The 14,260-nt window shown below is 37.4% G+C and overlaps 1 protein-coding gene across 1 annotated transcript in view; it reads right to left on the bottom strand.

Moving 5' to 3' along the window:
• Window positions 1-14,260, bottom strand: part of CRYL1 (crystallin lambda 1) — a 67,417-nt gene that overhangs the window by 6,207 nt on the left and 46,950 nt on the right. The window contains exons 4-7 of the mRNA XM_072405120.1: window positions 13,131-13,292; window positions 10,366-10,560; window positions 6,106-6,211; window positions 469-575 (exon numbers count right to left, since the gene is read on the bottom strand). Of these exons, the coding sequence (XP_072261221.1) occupies window positions 469-575; window positions 6,106-6,211; window positions 10,366-10,560; window positions 13,131-13,292 (570 nt within the window). The remainder of the gene's footprint in view (window positions 1-468; window positions 576-6,105; window positions 6,212-10,365; window positions 10,561-13,130; window positions 13,293-14,260) is intronic.

Raw genomic sequence — 14,260 nt, 5'->3', positions numbered from 1 at the left:
CCTCTGGGATTTATTAAAGCTCTTCAATACCGGATAAAATAGACTATTATGGGAGAACCTAGATGATCCAGGTAAATTGATTACCTACAAATCATTTTCTATTTAGCTAGTAAATGTTTTTAATCCTGTATCAGATCCATTTTAGGTTTGCTGGATTATCCCGGTTCTCCCAAAAGGGCTTTGCTTATTAATGCCAGACAAAAAGCCTTCCTTACACTAATCTTAAATTTGTTTTTATTGCTCAGTGTCTCCTTGTTAGAGATTTGTCCTGTGTTTTGTTGTGTCTGACATGCTTTAAAATGACAGTAGCTCAAGAGATTCACTTTGACTTTCTGTTCCACAACCAAAAAAAAAATTAGGAAAAAAATCTCCCAAATGTGCACATAAACAGCAAAAAATAGTTCACAGAGATCATAACCTACTCACAACCAATACAATGAGAAAAGAAATTGGCATTTTTTTTAATACCTCGTCAATTTTTTTTGCAACATCACCAGAAAAATTTGGCACTGGTCCAAAAGTATTTAGTACTCGCTGAATGCCTTCTCCGTAACGTTCACAGTAACTCTTGAACCCTGAGGAAGCAAAAAAAAAAAAGTTCAAAAGATCAGACATACGCTCAAAAAAACCCAAAAACATTAAGTTTTTTTGGGAACTAAGTAAATTCTTTATCCTAAGGTCCTCTGTAAGACATCATGGATGTTTATGTATATTAAAGTGTCTCTAATAATGCAGCTTACCATTTCTTACATGTGGTGACTACATATTGTTTCTTTTCTTTACACTTGGTAATTCTGCCAGCATTGCACCTCCTCTCCCTTAGGTGACAACACTAAAGCCTTGTTCAGATGTCCAATGCATGTCGGAGGATTGTCACTGAAAAAATAATTTCCAGTGACAGATGAAGGAGTGAGCTCTGTACACACAAGGGGGTCTGTTCAACAAAGGGAGGAGTGGGGAGGATGAGCGAGTGGCACCCAGGTGTGCTCTCCTCTATTGAAATGCACAGCGATTGTTCCTAATTGGTTGTTCATCAATCTACCTTCCATTAAAGCTGCTATAGCAGACTTCTGATTCTGAAAACTCTAGGTGTCAGCTCAATCGGTGATTGTGCTATTTAAATTGAAATATTTTACCACATAGTTATTTTCTTTTAAAATCATTTAATTTAGAAAAAAAAATTCTGCTGTGAAATCTTTTTTTTTTTTGCATGAAATGGAAGCTTTAGCCCTCCGATGGTGCATCTTCCCTTCTGATGTGACAGATAGGCGCACAATTTTGACCATCTGCACTACCACCCTTAAGGAAGGAACATTAGTGGGGGCTTCCGAATAATTACTAGGTGCAAGGCTCCTGCATAGTTGACCGCTGAAAAATACGGCTCTGACCTGAATGCAACTTTGTTCTAAAACCTTTGCAGCCACTGACAAGTGAGGATTAAATACCGGGAAAGAAGCAGAGGTGAGATACTGAAAAAGTGGAAAACAGAGACAACAGCTCTTTCTTTCAATCAGAATCCTTATTAAAGTTCTGTAGGCTATATGTCTATAAGTGCATAAGGGGTTATTTATATTGTTTATAGCCACATTAGTGTTTTTATTAAACCACAGAGTTTTGCTAAGTATGTTTTTTTAATCTTCGCGCTAGTGAGAAGATTCATAGAACATCCACTGCTCTGACAAAATAAAAAAGCCTTACAAGAAATTAATGTGTAGCCCAAAGGCATCAATTTCCATATGACTGAGAAGTACTGGGAGGATTGCAGGAGACATCAGCTGCGGAATCTGTTCACAATGCTATCAGGTGAAACTATTAGATGTTATTGTACAACTGCCCTGGTTATAATAAAGGACAGATTCTTCTTTCCCTGGGCTACAGCCCTGTGGTCTATTCATTTCTCAGGTTTCTATCTCATCAGTCTCCTGCTCTCAATGTCCCCATTAGTTTGCCTTTTAGGATTTAGTCCAAACCACCTTTTACCCAGGTCCCCACGGATGTGAAGGAGTTTCCCATTGTGTTATGTTCTGAACTGAAGGTAAATTCAAATACAGAAGAGCATGTGAGGGCAAGAAAACTAAAAAACAACACACACACAACCCAGCATGTGTTAAGGTGCTTTTAAAGGGCCCCAACTTTGAAGGGATAATCCGTTTGTGTGCACATGTTGAAAACACATATTATTGTACATTTTTTCAAAATTCTGCAGATCCTAATCAGAAATCCAAAAATGCTTTGCCTCCTGCCATTTTTGTCAAGAACAGCGTCTCTCATTGGCTTACCACGGTGATCAGTACAAAAAAAAAAAAACCTATGTAAATGTCACCTAAGCACAGTTGTTTCATTTTTTTGTTTTTTGTTGTAAATGTAATAACAACTAATTAAATGAACCCAGATGTCCACCTGAAAATATTAACTGATATGAATTTTCAATATGTTGTAATTAGAATGTAATTTTTTTTCTTACTTTTTACAACTGTCAGTGATTCTTTCATTCCAAGAGATTGTTTATTAGCAGGAAGAACATATATGTCTGTTGTAAGCTTAGAAGTGTAAGGAAACTTAGCATTGGAACAAACAATTAATTTAACCTTACATAATAAAACTGCATATATACTATTATCAAGCATTCAGCAGCATCAGGATTGCCACCCTTAGGGTCATGTTTAGGTTTCCAGTAGCAAGGGAGATTTCTTGTGATCCTGTGGCTGCTAAATTGTCATTGGCTACATTATGTGTGTCATAAGCCTTAGAAACAACTGCTATCACGGCAATGTAAGGGCAGATTCAGTTGTGCTTCAGGAGTGAGCAATCCCATGTGCATTCCCATGAGTGGAACCTTGACAGCCGCTTGGTTACTCGCACCGCAGCATTGGTTTTTAAAGAAGCAGCGTCTGTACATTTGACAGCTGATGGCCGTAAGTGGTACTGGTATCTCTCACTACTGTCCCTGTTCATTCCCTGTTGATGAAGAGGGGACTTCACATTTAGCGTCTTTTGAAAGGCGGTAAAGCGGTAAACATACTGCATGCTCACCGCCAGTGTGAACATAGCCTAAATATTTCTCTTGAAATAAATACATTTACCAACAAGAGACTTTGTTTAGGTGAGGAATCAGTATTTCTCCACATAAAAAGTAAAACTTTTTTTACATACTTGTTTTGATTTAAATCATCATTTTATCTTACATAGCACTATTTATTCACCACTTCAAACAGTTCTTTCCCTGCCCCTGTCAATAAATGCCTCATTGGAACACACAGTTATCAGCAGACTGAAACTAGCAGTATTGTAGGGAGCAATAACCTGTGTGATTATCTTTAGTAAATTATACAAATCAATAAAATAACACTGGAGCATTAAATGCAGCTCATCTATGTGTAATACATTTAGTGAGGTAAACACATGGTCATGAACACAACACAATGGTAACTAGCACCTTCAGGAAACTGTCAGGAATCGTAGATCTCATATTTGCCTTATACAGATTACTTTAAAGGTTTTAAGCTAATTAGCAGCTATCACTGAAATATGAAACAACCCAAAGTTAACATTAAACCTTCTTGTTTTGCCTTTAATGGGTCCCCACCATCCCTATCAAGTTTTTCTTTCAATTTTCATTACATACCCTATTTTTGACCAAATGTCTTCATCACTTCTTCTTTGTTTCATCATCGTCTTTGTTTCTGTAGTTGTCTGTGCAATGCAGAAAGATCATGGCTACTGGAAGGTGCTGGCAGGGTGCTGTACAAAGCTTCCTGTCTCATACAGACTGCCTCGGATAATGCCCACAGGTGACAATGAGCCTCCATGATTAAAAGAACATTAACACCGGGGAGGAAAGGGCTAGAGGAATCTGGAAACAATCAACCAGGTGGGCTCTATTTACCTTGCTACTGTATCTAAAAATATCTTGTATCTACGAGAATCTTGTACAACTCTGAAAGACTGTACATTGAATTTAACAGGGCAGTGTTTATAAAACTGTACACTCACTGCTTTCCTTGTGGCTGGAAGTTTAACTAACATGCAATAGCACCTGCCCCTTTTTGAGTTTAGGGGTCTGTGCCCATTACATCTACTCTAACAGCACCACTTACAATGAGCAAAACTGAGGGAGATCCCATTGCATGACATTATGTATGATAATTATTATATTGGTTACTAGTGAATCACACATTTTCAGGATCCCAGATAATGGCAAATAGACACTTAGGCTAGGTACATGTGCAATGGTTCTCGTCCGATAATCTGCTCAGGGCTGATATGGGATGAGAATCTTGCGTGTGTAAAGGGCTCGTCATCCATCATCCGAACGACCATCCTGGCAGATCCACGGACAATAGAAGGTGAACAATAGTAATACAAGTGTAGGTGGAGAGTGCAGCGGGGTGCCGCTCCGTTGTTCTCCCCCTCCCCTCTCCATAGAGCAGAACGGTGTTGTATGCACAGCACTCGTTTATGCATCATGCAGTCGTAAGTCGTTTGAAAGGATCTTTCACGATCCTTCACAAATATTGCTTGTATGTACAAGCCGAAAGCTGCATACAGACAGTAAAACTTTTGTTGCTGGAAAAAGTCTGTCTTTCTCATTTCCCAGTGACAGTAGAAGGAATGAGCATTGTACAGACAGCAGTGTTTAGTTCTATGCAGAGGGGAGGATGCGATTGTCTTGCTTATGACATCTCTGCTCCGTTATTCAGTGATCCCGCACGGTTGATCGGTTGAAACAATGCCGGGAGCCACCGTATAAGTATTTTCGGCCAAGACAATCATAACCGTTCGTCTTGGACGACAATTATCTACTGTGTGTACATAGCTTTATCACAATTTAGTTTACTTAAGTTAGAAACTTGTACAAAATTGAATTTGATTGGCTTCTAGGAGTACTACGCCACATGTTCCCTGCACTGTTTTATGTTTATTGTAATAAAAAATAAATGTATTTGCTGCAGACCATGCTTTAGGAGCTGTGATTCCTCAATGTATGTTGTGATTTGTCAGAACAACTTTTGTATATTCCAGAGAAGCTCACTACCATACATACTACCACAATATGTTTTACTCATACTTTACAGTAACAGCAGACTCCCACTTCTTAAAAAAAATACAAGCACATAAAATGCTACACTAAGATATGTTATAGTGTGACTAAATACTATGCATTTTTTTACTGAGGGTGGAGGCAAACAAGTTTAAAGCTAATTTTTGGAGATTATGATTAATATTGCACTAAATGTACTATAATTATTCTACTTCAGAAGTAAGCAGAGATGAACATCTGCCGTATATGCACAAAAGCAGACTCCACCCAAATAGTTTGGGGATGAAGGTATTTGGGAGGCAGAACTGTAAACATGGCCCATTTCATTGCTGGTGTTTACACGATACTCTTCTTGATGTAAAGTAATATCTCCTCTATTTGTATTGCATTCTAACAGTTGGGCCCTATCACAGGGCTTTCACCAAACCACTATGGTGATAACATTTGGCACATAACATGTGCACACAGCGTAGAAAAGAAGTGAACCTGGAAGTGAATGGGATGCAAGCTGTGCATCAACGAAAAACAGATTTAAGTCAGACCTATGACCCTGCAAGTGATACATAGCTATTGAGTTTTTCCTCAAAGCCCCTAGTCCAATGAGTTCTTTCATTTTTTACATATCATCTGAAAAAGTATGCTAAAATGAAGGCACCCTTATACCTGACCCTTTAGATGCTGCAACAGATAGAAGCATGATTTCCTGTGATGGTATGCAATGCAAATGGGAGATGGTTAATGCCAAAGAGTTGTATGCATCATTTTTTTTTATTATGCACAGTATTTTTTTAGCGCCAACATATAACGCAGCGCTGAACAATAAATAGGGGTTGCAAGTGACAGATACAGACAGTGACACAGGCAGAGGAGAGGACCCTGCCCCGAAGAGCTTACAAATTAAGGGAATAGTGTAATTTAATATAATAATACCACAGATCTCATTACCTATAGTATTTGTACTTTCTTGTGCATTTAACTGAACCTAAAGGTGTCCATCTTGTGCTAATTTTTTTCAGATCAGTACATTTACCCAAAGGAAAAGTAGGGGTTTGATGTGATATTACCTTCTGCATTAAGATGCGCAGTTTCCAAAGGTCCAAGAAAAGCATATCTCATCCCAAGGCCCTCAGACATAACAATGTCCACATCCCTCGGTGTTATCACGCCATCCTGTAGATATAGAATTTAATCTATAAGTCTATATCAACCATATCCACTTGTTGAATCCCCATAAATAATTCCACCTATACAGTTGAAGCAATACAAGCACCAACAACCAAAGTTGTTTAATCGCAGCTTTTCTGCAGAATGGCTTCCCAAAAGCTTGTCACCCACTTTACAATCCAAAGCTACATCGTAGACACTTGTCTAACAGGTGTTTTTCTGGGTATATTTATTAGGAGAACTTCAGGGTGCACGATAAGGTAAAGTGGTAACAAGTTTATTTGTTGTGCCTTATGTGCAATTTTAAGGGCATAGAGCAGAGCTGTCCAACTTCAAGGTCAGAAAGGGACAACTTTTTATAGGTGGTAGATCTAGAAGCTGGGGAACTGAATCCTCCCCTAGCACTACAAAGGGAACACTAATATAATACATGTAGTCCAGCAAAAAAATGGGCCAAATGTGGTCAAATTACGCTAATAGTGAAAGTGGCTTAACAGGGTTTGGTGTTTGTAACATAGAGTGCATACGTCAGGTTTTTTTTAACATACTAAGAGTATGTATGTATACACACTTATACACAAGCACACACTGCATGCATGCACATACTGCAGTATGTATGCATATATATGTATATATTGAGAGCTTAGCTTCCAACGCACTCGCTGCAGAGAGGTATTTCAGGCTTTAGTTACATTTTAGAGTGCACTACCCACTTTTATTCACAAAAAACTCCAACACAAAGCAAAAACCAGAGTCATCAAAGTATGACAGAAAAAAACACAAACTTAGCCTGCTGTCACTTTTTCTGGCTCTTTTATTATCAGAGTTATTGGTCCCATTGACCTAACTTTTGAGAGATCTTCTAGGCACTCCTAGCTTACAGACTGCATGCGGGCCTGTTCACCTGAACCACTGAGCCTTAGGCTACAACTCCCCCGTCTCATCAGCCAGGTGCTCCAGAGCCATCTTCTGTTTCAGGCCTACAAGAGGGATGTAGGGCATAGAACCAAAACGAAATACAGCAAATCTGCAGCGAAACAATTACGCATGGCCCTATAAAGGCCCTTTAATTCCCTTTCCAGGTGAAATTGAGGTACATGATGCTAAATATCCTATGAATTTGCCATCACGTGTTCCGTTTTTATACATGACAAAGACAAAAATTAATTAGAGTTTAGTAGATATATTGTGAAACCATTTTTGCCTCTGCTTCCTATGGGCACATCTTCTGAGTCTCATGGTATATCTGAACCTGCATCTGCAGTATTTACTGTGTTGTTTGCCAAGTTCAGAATTCACTAGTACTAGTTTGTTTTCATCATCTTCCCTTTCAATTGTATCAGCCATACCATTAGCATCAATTCATTTACCAATTAATTTAACAGTACCCGTATCAACTGCCCAAACTTTAGGCATTGCAAGGCCTCCTGCAAGAAGGCTCAGGTGAATAATTAGTAGGAGTTCTTTTTTCAGGTGACTCCCTGCATGCCAACTTGACTACCTCTTAACCTCTTTTTCCCACAGATGGTCCCTTGTACTTCTAGAGCCCTGTGCTTGATACATCCCATTCATGTAAACATTTATGAAATTCCAATCATTGGTATTCTTTAATTATTTAACCTACAAAAAGAACAAAGAACAAGGAAGTTTACAAACAAGTTACAACAGAAAATATTTGTGAATCATTCACCCATTGGAGGAAATAGAAATTGTAGAAACCCCAATGTCCGAGATCATACCTGTAAAACAAGCACTAATGACTAAAGCAAAACAACAACAAAAAAACCTATTGACATATTAAAAAGGAAATGTCACTACAGCAGTATAAACATGAAAATAAATGGGGTAACCCCTATGCTTGTTAAAAGTCAGTTATTGAACAACTCTGGCTTTTTGTGATGCTTGGATTTGTTTGTACAACAGGAAATTATGACATTTTAGTGATACACAGAAATGTCATGTTGGAACAGAAGTATGGGAGCTGCCATTGGAGTTTTGTCAGCAAATTAGGTTTATCGCCACTTTTCTAGACACCTGTACATTCTGGGACCAGGGTGGCTGCAGTAATGTGTTATCCATGAAGGTTCCAAATTTCCCATGAAACCTTTTAAGAAAAATTTTACAGTTTCTCTGGAACTTTTACAATATGTGAATGTAGTAAACTTTAAGTACACCTCACATTAGACCGATATAAAAGCTGCCATTACTGACCTCTCCTGTCATGCTGAATCTCCTGATCTGTATAAGTTGTCAACACAGAACAATTGATTCTCATACTTGCTATGAACCAGTTACTCAGAAAATGTTAAATCTAGTGGGTCAGTAAACCAGCCAGCACAATAGCATTTTCAAAAAGAAATCAGCAACTGCAGACACCACTGTTTTCTAATGACAGTTTTACTTCATTTTAAAAAATCTTACTACCAAGTGTTATAAAAATATAAGATCCCAATGAAACAAAGAAGGCTAACATTTACCAATCTTTTGAACCCCTTGTTTCTGTGTGTAGTTTGCAAATATATAGATACACAAGGAAAGCCTTATTTGCTATTACATTTGTTTTAATTAAACCTAGACTATATATATAAAAAAAGATTTGCTATCTTATGGAAAATATCTAGAAATATGAATTTTAGATGTTGGAATTCTGTAATAGTGGCTTAACATTTTTTTACGTTATGTATGCATGCGTGGCTCAGTGGATAGAAAAAGAGTGCTTGATGTGGCAAGATAGAAAACTTGAAGATTCCACCAGCTGATCAAAAATTATGGACTTTTTTTTTCTGCAATGGGTAGGTTTGGCAACAAAGGTCTAAAGCCAAGGTGGTGGTTTAACATCAGAACTCATAATAGGTTTTTACAGTGTTTAGGAAAACCCAACAATTAATCTATTGGAAAACACATATGGTATATAGGGCCAAAAAATGTGGCAAAAAGAAAATAATACAATGCACAGCACAGGTCAAACTCATTCCAACGGTAACACTGTGCTTCATTGCCAGTCAGTGGGAACATTCTGGTATGGATGAAGTAGGGAATGGTTAAGAACCTTAAAAGACACAGCAATACAACAATAAATAAGAGTAGATTTTTTTCAAAGTGAGGGGCTATCCCTAGTGGAACAGTTGTCCTAGAATACGTCTCCATTAGAAGAATTCAACTCATCGCCAGTTCCTGTAACAACTCACAAATGTTGGCTTTTTTGTTGACTTTTTGTACTGAGCACATTGGTCACCAGGACGTATAGATATTCTCCCCAAAGGGCTCTTATAAAGCATTAACAATGCATGTCCAAATCCTTCCAGTCTATTGAAAACATACAAAAATTCTGGCTTTACATTAATTTATGATGTTAAAAAAGATTTGAAAAGTTGTTATACAGCAACCTGGATTTTTAGGAAGAGCAGATGGGACAGAAAATGTAAGCAAAATGAAGCTGCTGGTTCTGTGTTATATTCATAAAATATCAGATATAGTATAGCCACAGAAGTAGGTGTTTTCTCTAATATTTTCTTTGGAATATTTACTTAGATTATTCAATTTAGGAAGTGTATAGTTTCCTAAAGTAAGTGACTACAAGCAATTCATGTGTATTTTTATCATGTTTTACCACTTTTATACCATCATTCAAGCTCAAGTATAAATTTTAGAAGGTTTTTCCAGGGCAATCTTATACTACAAAAAGCATAAAAAGGTACTGAAAAAGCATGTTTAGGCAGTTAATAGTCTGAAACCATTATAAGAAAATCTAAATACATTTGTTAAAGTTAGATATACTCTTTTGTGATGTGTTAACACATGTTAAGCTGCTTAAGGTTTCAAAAGAAACAAAACAAGATGAATACACTACTTTTAATAATGGAAGTTACGACACAGAATGCATTGTTGTATGTTGCAGTATGATGCTGGCAGGAGTACTGATGGGCACTGCTGAGAATTAAGAAAATGTTTGCATTACTAAAATGTGAACCCACCCTTACATTAAATATATTTCTTTTGCTGTACAAAAGCCCAGCAGTGTTTATCCACACAACAGCCGGCAGTACTATACAGATTTCACATTGACATTTGTATGATCGTCTCAATTCATTTTACATGATTCCTTAGAAGCCAATAGGAGAGAAACCCAAAAGACGGAGTATACTGCGCACATAATGTACCTGAACAAGTCTCCATGCCTCGCTAATCACTGCGTACTGAAGCCGATTCAACACAAACCCGTCTGTCTCTTTCATTAATTTCACAGGAGACTGACCGATTTTCTTCATCAGGTGATATGTCTTCTCCACTGTGACAGGATCCGTCTGGGGGTGGGGTACCAATTCAACCAAGGGAACATAATAAGGTGGATTCACCTGTTTCAGAAAACAAAAACGAAAGCCTGTTTGTGATTGTTTTATTTATGTTCCAACTACAGAACACTTCTGTCTCATACACAAGGTGCATACAGGACAGTGAGAACTGTCTACTTGGATATTTCTCATACAGGATATCTGAACTCCAACCTTACCCTCCTTCTATCACAGTTGTTCTTATATAATAAAACTGCTTATTTATAGTCTACTGCACACTGTTGTGAGTATTGCCGATTGTTTACTTTTAATCATAGAATCGTAGAAACTCCGAGATCAAATTCTAAATTAGGATATCCCTAATGTGTGTTCAAAAATGGCGGTGCTTTGCTCACCCATTGACAGGCTGGCGCACTGCCACGCCTGTACCTATCTTTTACAGAGGGCTGCAGCCAATGTCAGGAATGAGGTCAGTGATGTCCCCTGTAAAAGATGGTGCACAGATAGCCAAGGTGCCATTTTCTGTAAATCAAGCACACAGCACGCTTGGAACGAAATTATAAGCATAGTTAGGATTTGAGAACAAAAATAAAGGGGGCACTTAAGGGAAAGTACCCAGGGCAAAAAGTGTTTTGGGGAAAAGTGCTTGTAGAAAGTACTTTAGGAATGTGCTTGGGAAATATTACTTTAGGGAAAGTATTTTGGAAAAATTGTGACTATTAGGTGAAATCAGAGCAACTATTTCCAGTTTCACAGGTATTTATTTTTTCATTGATGCCAAAAAATGCATCCAGTTTTCCCTTATTGTGACTTAAGCAAGTGCAATCATATCAATTCCAGTTATACACAGGTAATTGTTTCCCATTATTGTGTATAACTTTGCCTGTTTTCTTTTAATATGACTTTTAAGCAGTGAAATCATACCAAATATTCTGAGTTATACACAGGCAATTTTTTCCCATAGTTGCGTAAACATTCACCTGTTTTCTCGGAACAATTAGAGAACAGAACATGTATGAATACACACTGCCCCATGCTGCACAAGGTTCCTAAAAATGCCTAAGGAAACATTTTTTAATGATTTTTTACTAAAATATATTGGGGTTTGCAATTTTCTATTCCAGGTGGATTTTTTGTCAGTGCAACTGTATTGGATCTGACTCAGGTCCTTAAAATTTTGCTCTCTGGGTAGATGTTACGTAAAGCGTTTCCCAGCGGCATCTCTATAGAAAACTAATGGGGGTGGCAAGTCACCCTAATTTGACTTTTAAAATTGAGTCAACTTGACATGTATAACTGAACAGCCAAATTTCTGCACATATCCCTATGTACTCAAGATGTATTTTTCAAGTAAAAAAAGTACCCTTCACTCCCTATGAGGTGGTAACGTATACTGAGAGGTCATACCTGTTCACAAATACTCCACAGAAATGAATAGAATATTTTAAAAATATTCAAATGCTTTCAAAGCAGATGTTGATAATAGATTTTAATCACTAGAGCCCATTATGGAAAACCACTGTGACATGGACAGTCATATTGTACAACATCCAAAGTCTACTTTTAATAATCCATTGGGAAATATTTTTCATGGATACAGCATAAATTAGGAAATAAAATGTAAGAGTGGTTATAGGCATTTATGTTGAATACATACATACATACATACATACATACAACAGAGAAACAATGCATTCTAATTACACACTGTGCTCCTAGCATTGATTTTGCACAGTTTTTTAGGCAGTCATGCTTATGACTAGACACATGCTGATACATTATATATGTGTTGATATAAATCACCTAGTTACACATCATTCCTATATTTCCATTTTAGGTAATGCAGCTGAAAATCTAGCTTGCCATTTTGCAATTTACAAAATATTAACCTGCTCATATCATGCAGATTGGGCTGTCCCACGCTTCCGAATGTAGACTTTCATAGGCTTCTTTTATTCAACCACAATGATTGACATTTGTGATAGATGCTGGTATTCAGAAGAACAGCCATGAAAACATGCAGGCATAAAAACACTCATATTATGTGGAGTTTGTTGAAGGTAGTGGTACCCAAGCAGTATATACCTGTTGACTGAATCTTCCTGCATGTTCAATTTGTGCTGACTTTGAGCTCTATAATTTTAAATGGTTGCTGCAAAGGGCAGTGTCATAAACCTATACTGTTAGGGACTTATTTAATTTAAAATGAGCAGGAAGTAGAAAAGCCACAAACAAAAATGAGTGCACTAACAGTATGGATACACTTTGGGCACAGTCATAGTACAGATACAATTTGAAAAAGGTAGCAGGTAGGTAAGTGTGATTAATATAGTACATGCACCTCCTCCTTTCAATTCCATATACATTACCAAAAGAGCTCTCTTCCAATGCTTTCCAGAAATATCTTTTCCTAGAGCTCTTCTTTAATATTAGGTTGCCTTTGGGTATGATAACAGTAGTCTGTGCTAGTAATTCTTGACGCGCCCTTTTAAACAATCTTAAAATAAGGAAAATTATAGTCAACATCTGTTTACTGTGCATTCTCAGGCTCCCAGACAGGCAAGACATTGTCGTTAAAATACATAACATCACTGGGATTATCCATCAATTTATCCAAAATGTTTAGGACTTACAGGATGGGCCACAATACAGTTCTTGACATGCCGGAGTCCATTAAACATCTTTGCAGGAGACAGGCAGGACGTCGAGCTGCTTATAATGGCTGTATTGTTGACATGAGCATCTAGGTCAGAAAATATCTTCAGCTTTAATTCTAGATTCTCAGGAACGCATTCCTAAAAAACACAATAAAAAAATAATCACTAGAAGCTCAATTATCTTTATAAGCTCCACAATCAAGCTGTGGCATGACATTTTTCCCCATGTACAGTATACTGTGAAAAGGTTCCTAAAACTAAATAAAAAAAGAACAATTTACTGACATTATTATTTAATTTAACATCTTTGAAAGAATAAGTCACATTATTATAATATTTTTAATAAAATGACAGGGTTAAGTCAGTATATACAATTTATCTTTTCACCCCAATTCCCAGACTTCATTAGCATGAGAAGCCAGCCATAGTTCATTGGCAGCCCATTTAAAGGTAAACCTGGTGATCAAGATAAGGGCTCCACATAAGGTGTGCAAACAGTGTGTCGAGGGTTTACGGATGTGGACAAAGGCAAAGGGAACACGTGATAAGTTGCCATTTGGTATGTCCATGGTTTGCGAGAGCCAGGAGATCATTTCAGTGACTGTTACTTTTGTATAATGAAAACTTCAGGATATAACAAGAAAAATAAATGTAACATAGAGTATCCTAGTCTACCATCGGCTATACGCCCACTGGCCCAGTGCCAGTTCTCGTTACACTACTCTCTCTAGAAGAACATGATTATGGTGATGAACTAGGTGACAACAATGATGAAGAGTTCGAAATTGAAGAGGACTCTGTTGGTAAGGCATTTAATCAGGATGAGTTGAGTAATTTGGCACGTGATTTAGGAATATTAAAGAAGGCTTCAGAACTCCTAGCATGTTTTTCTCCTGCGTGAGAAAAACTTACTTGAAAAAGGAACTAAGGTATCATACTTTCGAACCAGAAAAAATGCATTTCTGCAGTAATTTAGAACTGACAGTGGCTTTGTGTATTGCCATAACATACCTGGTTTAATGGAGGAATTGGGAATTCCAATCTATAACTCAACTAAATGGCGACTATTCATTGATAGCTCAAAGCGGAGATTAAAGTGTGTCCTC

Source organism: Pyxicephalus adspersus, chromosome 1, assembly GCF_032062135.1.
Source record: "Pyxicephalus adspersus chromosome 1, UCB_Pads_2.0, whole genome shotgun sequence".
Lineage (NCBI taxonomy): Eukaryota > Metazoa > Chordata > Amphibia > Anura > Pyxicephalidae > Pyxicephalus > Pyxicephalus adspersus.
This window is presented reverse-complemented; position numbering and strand designations above follow the sequence as displayed.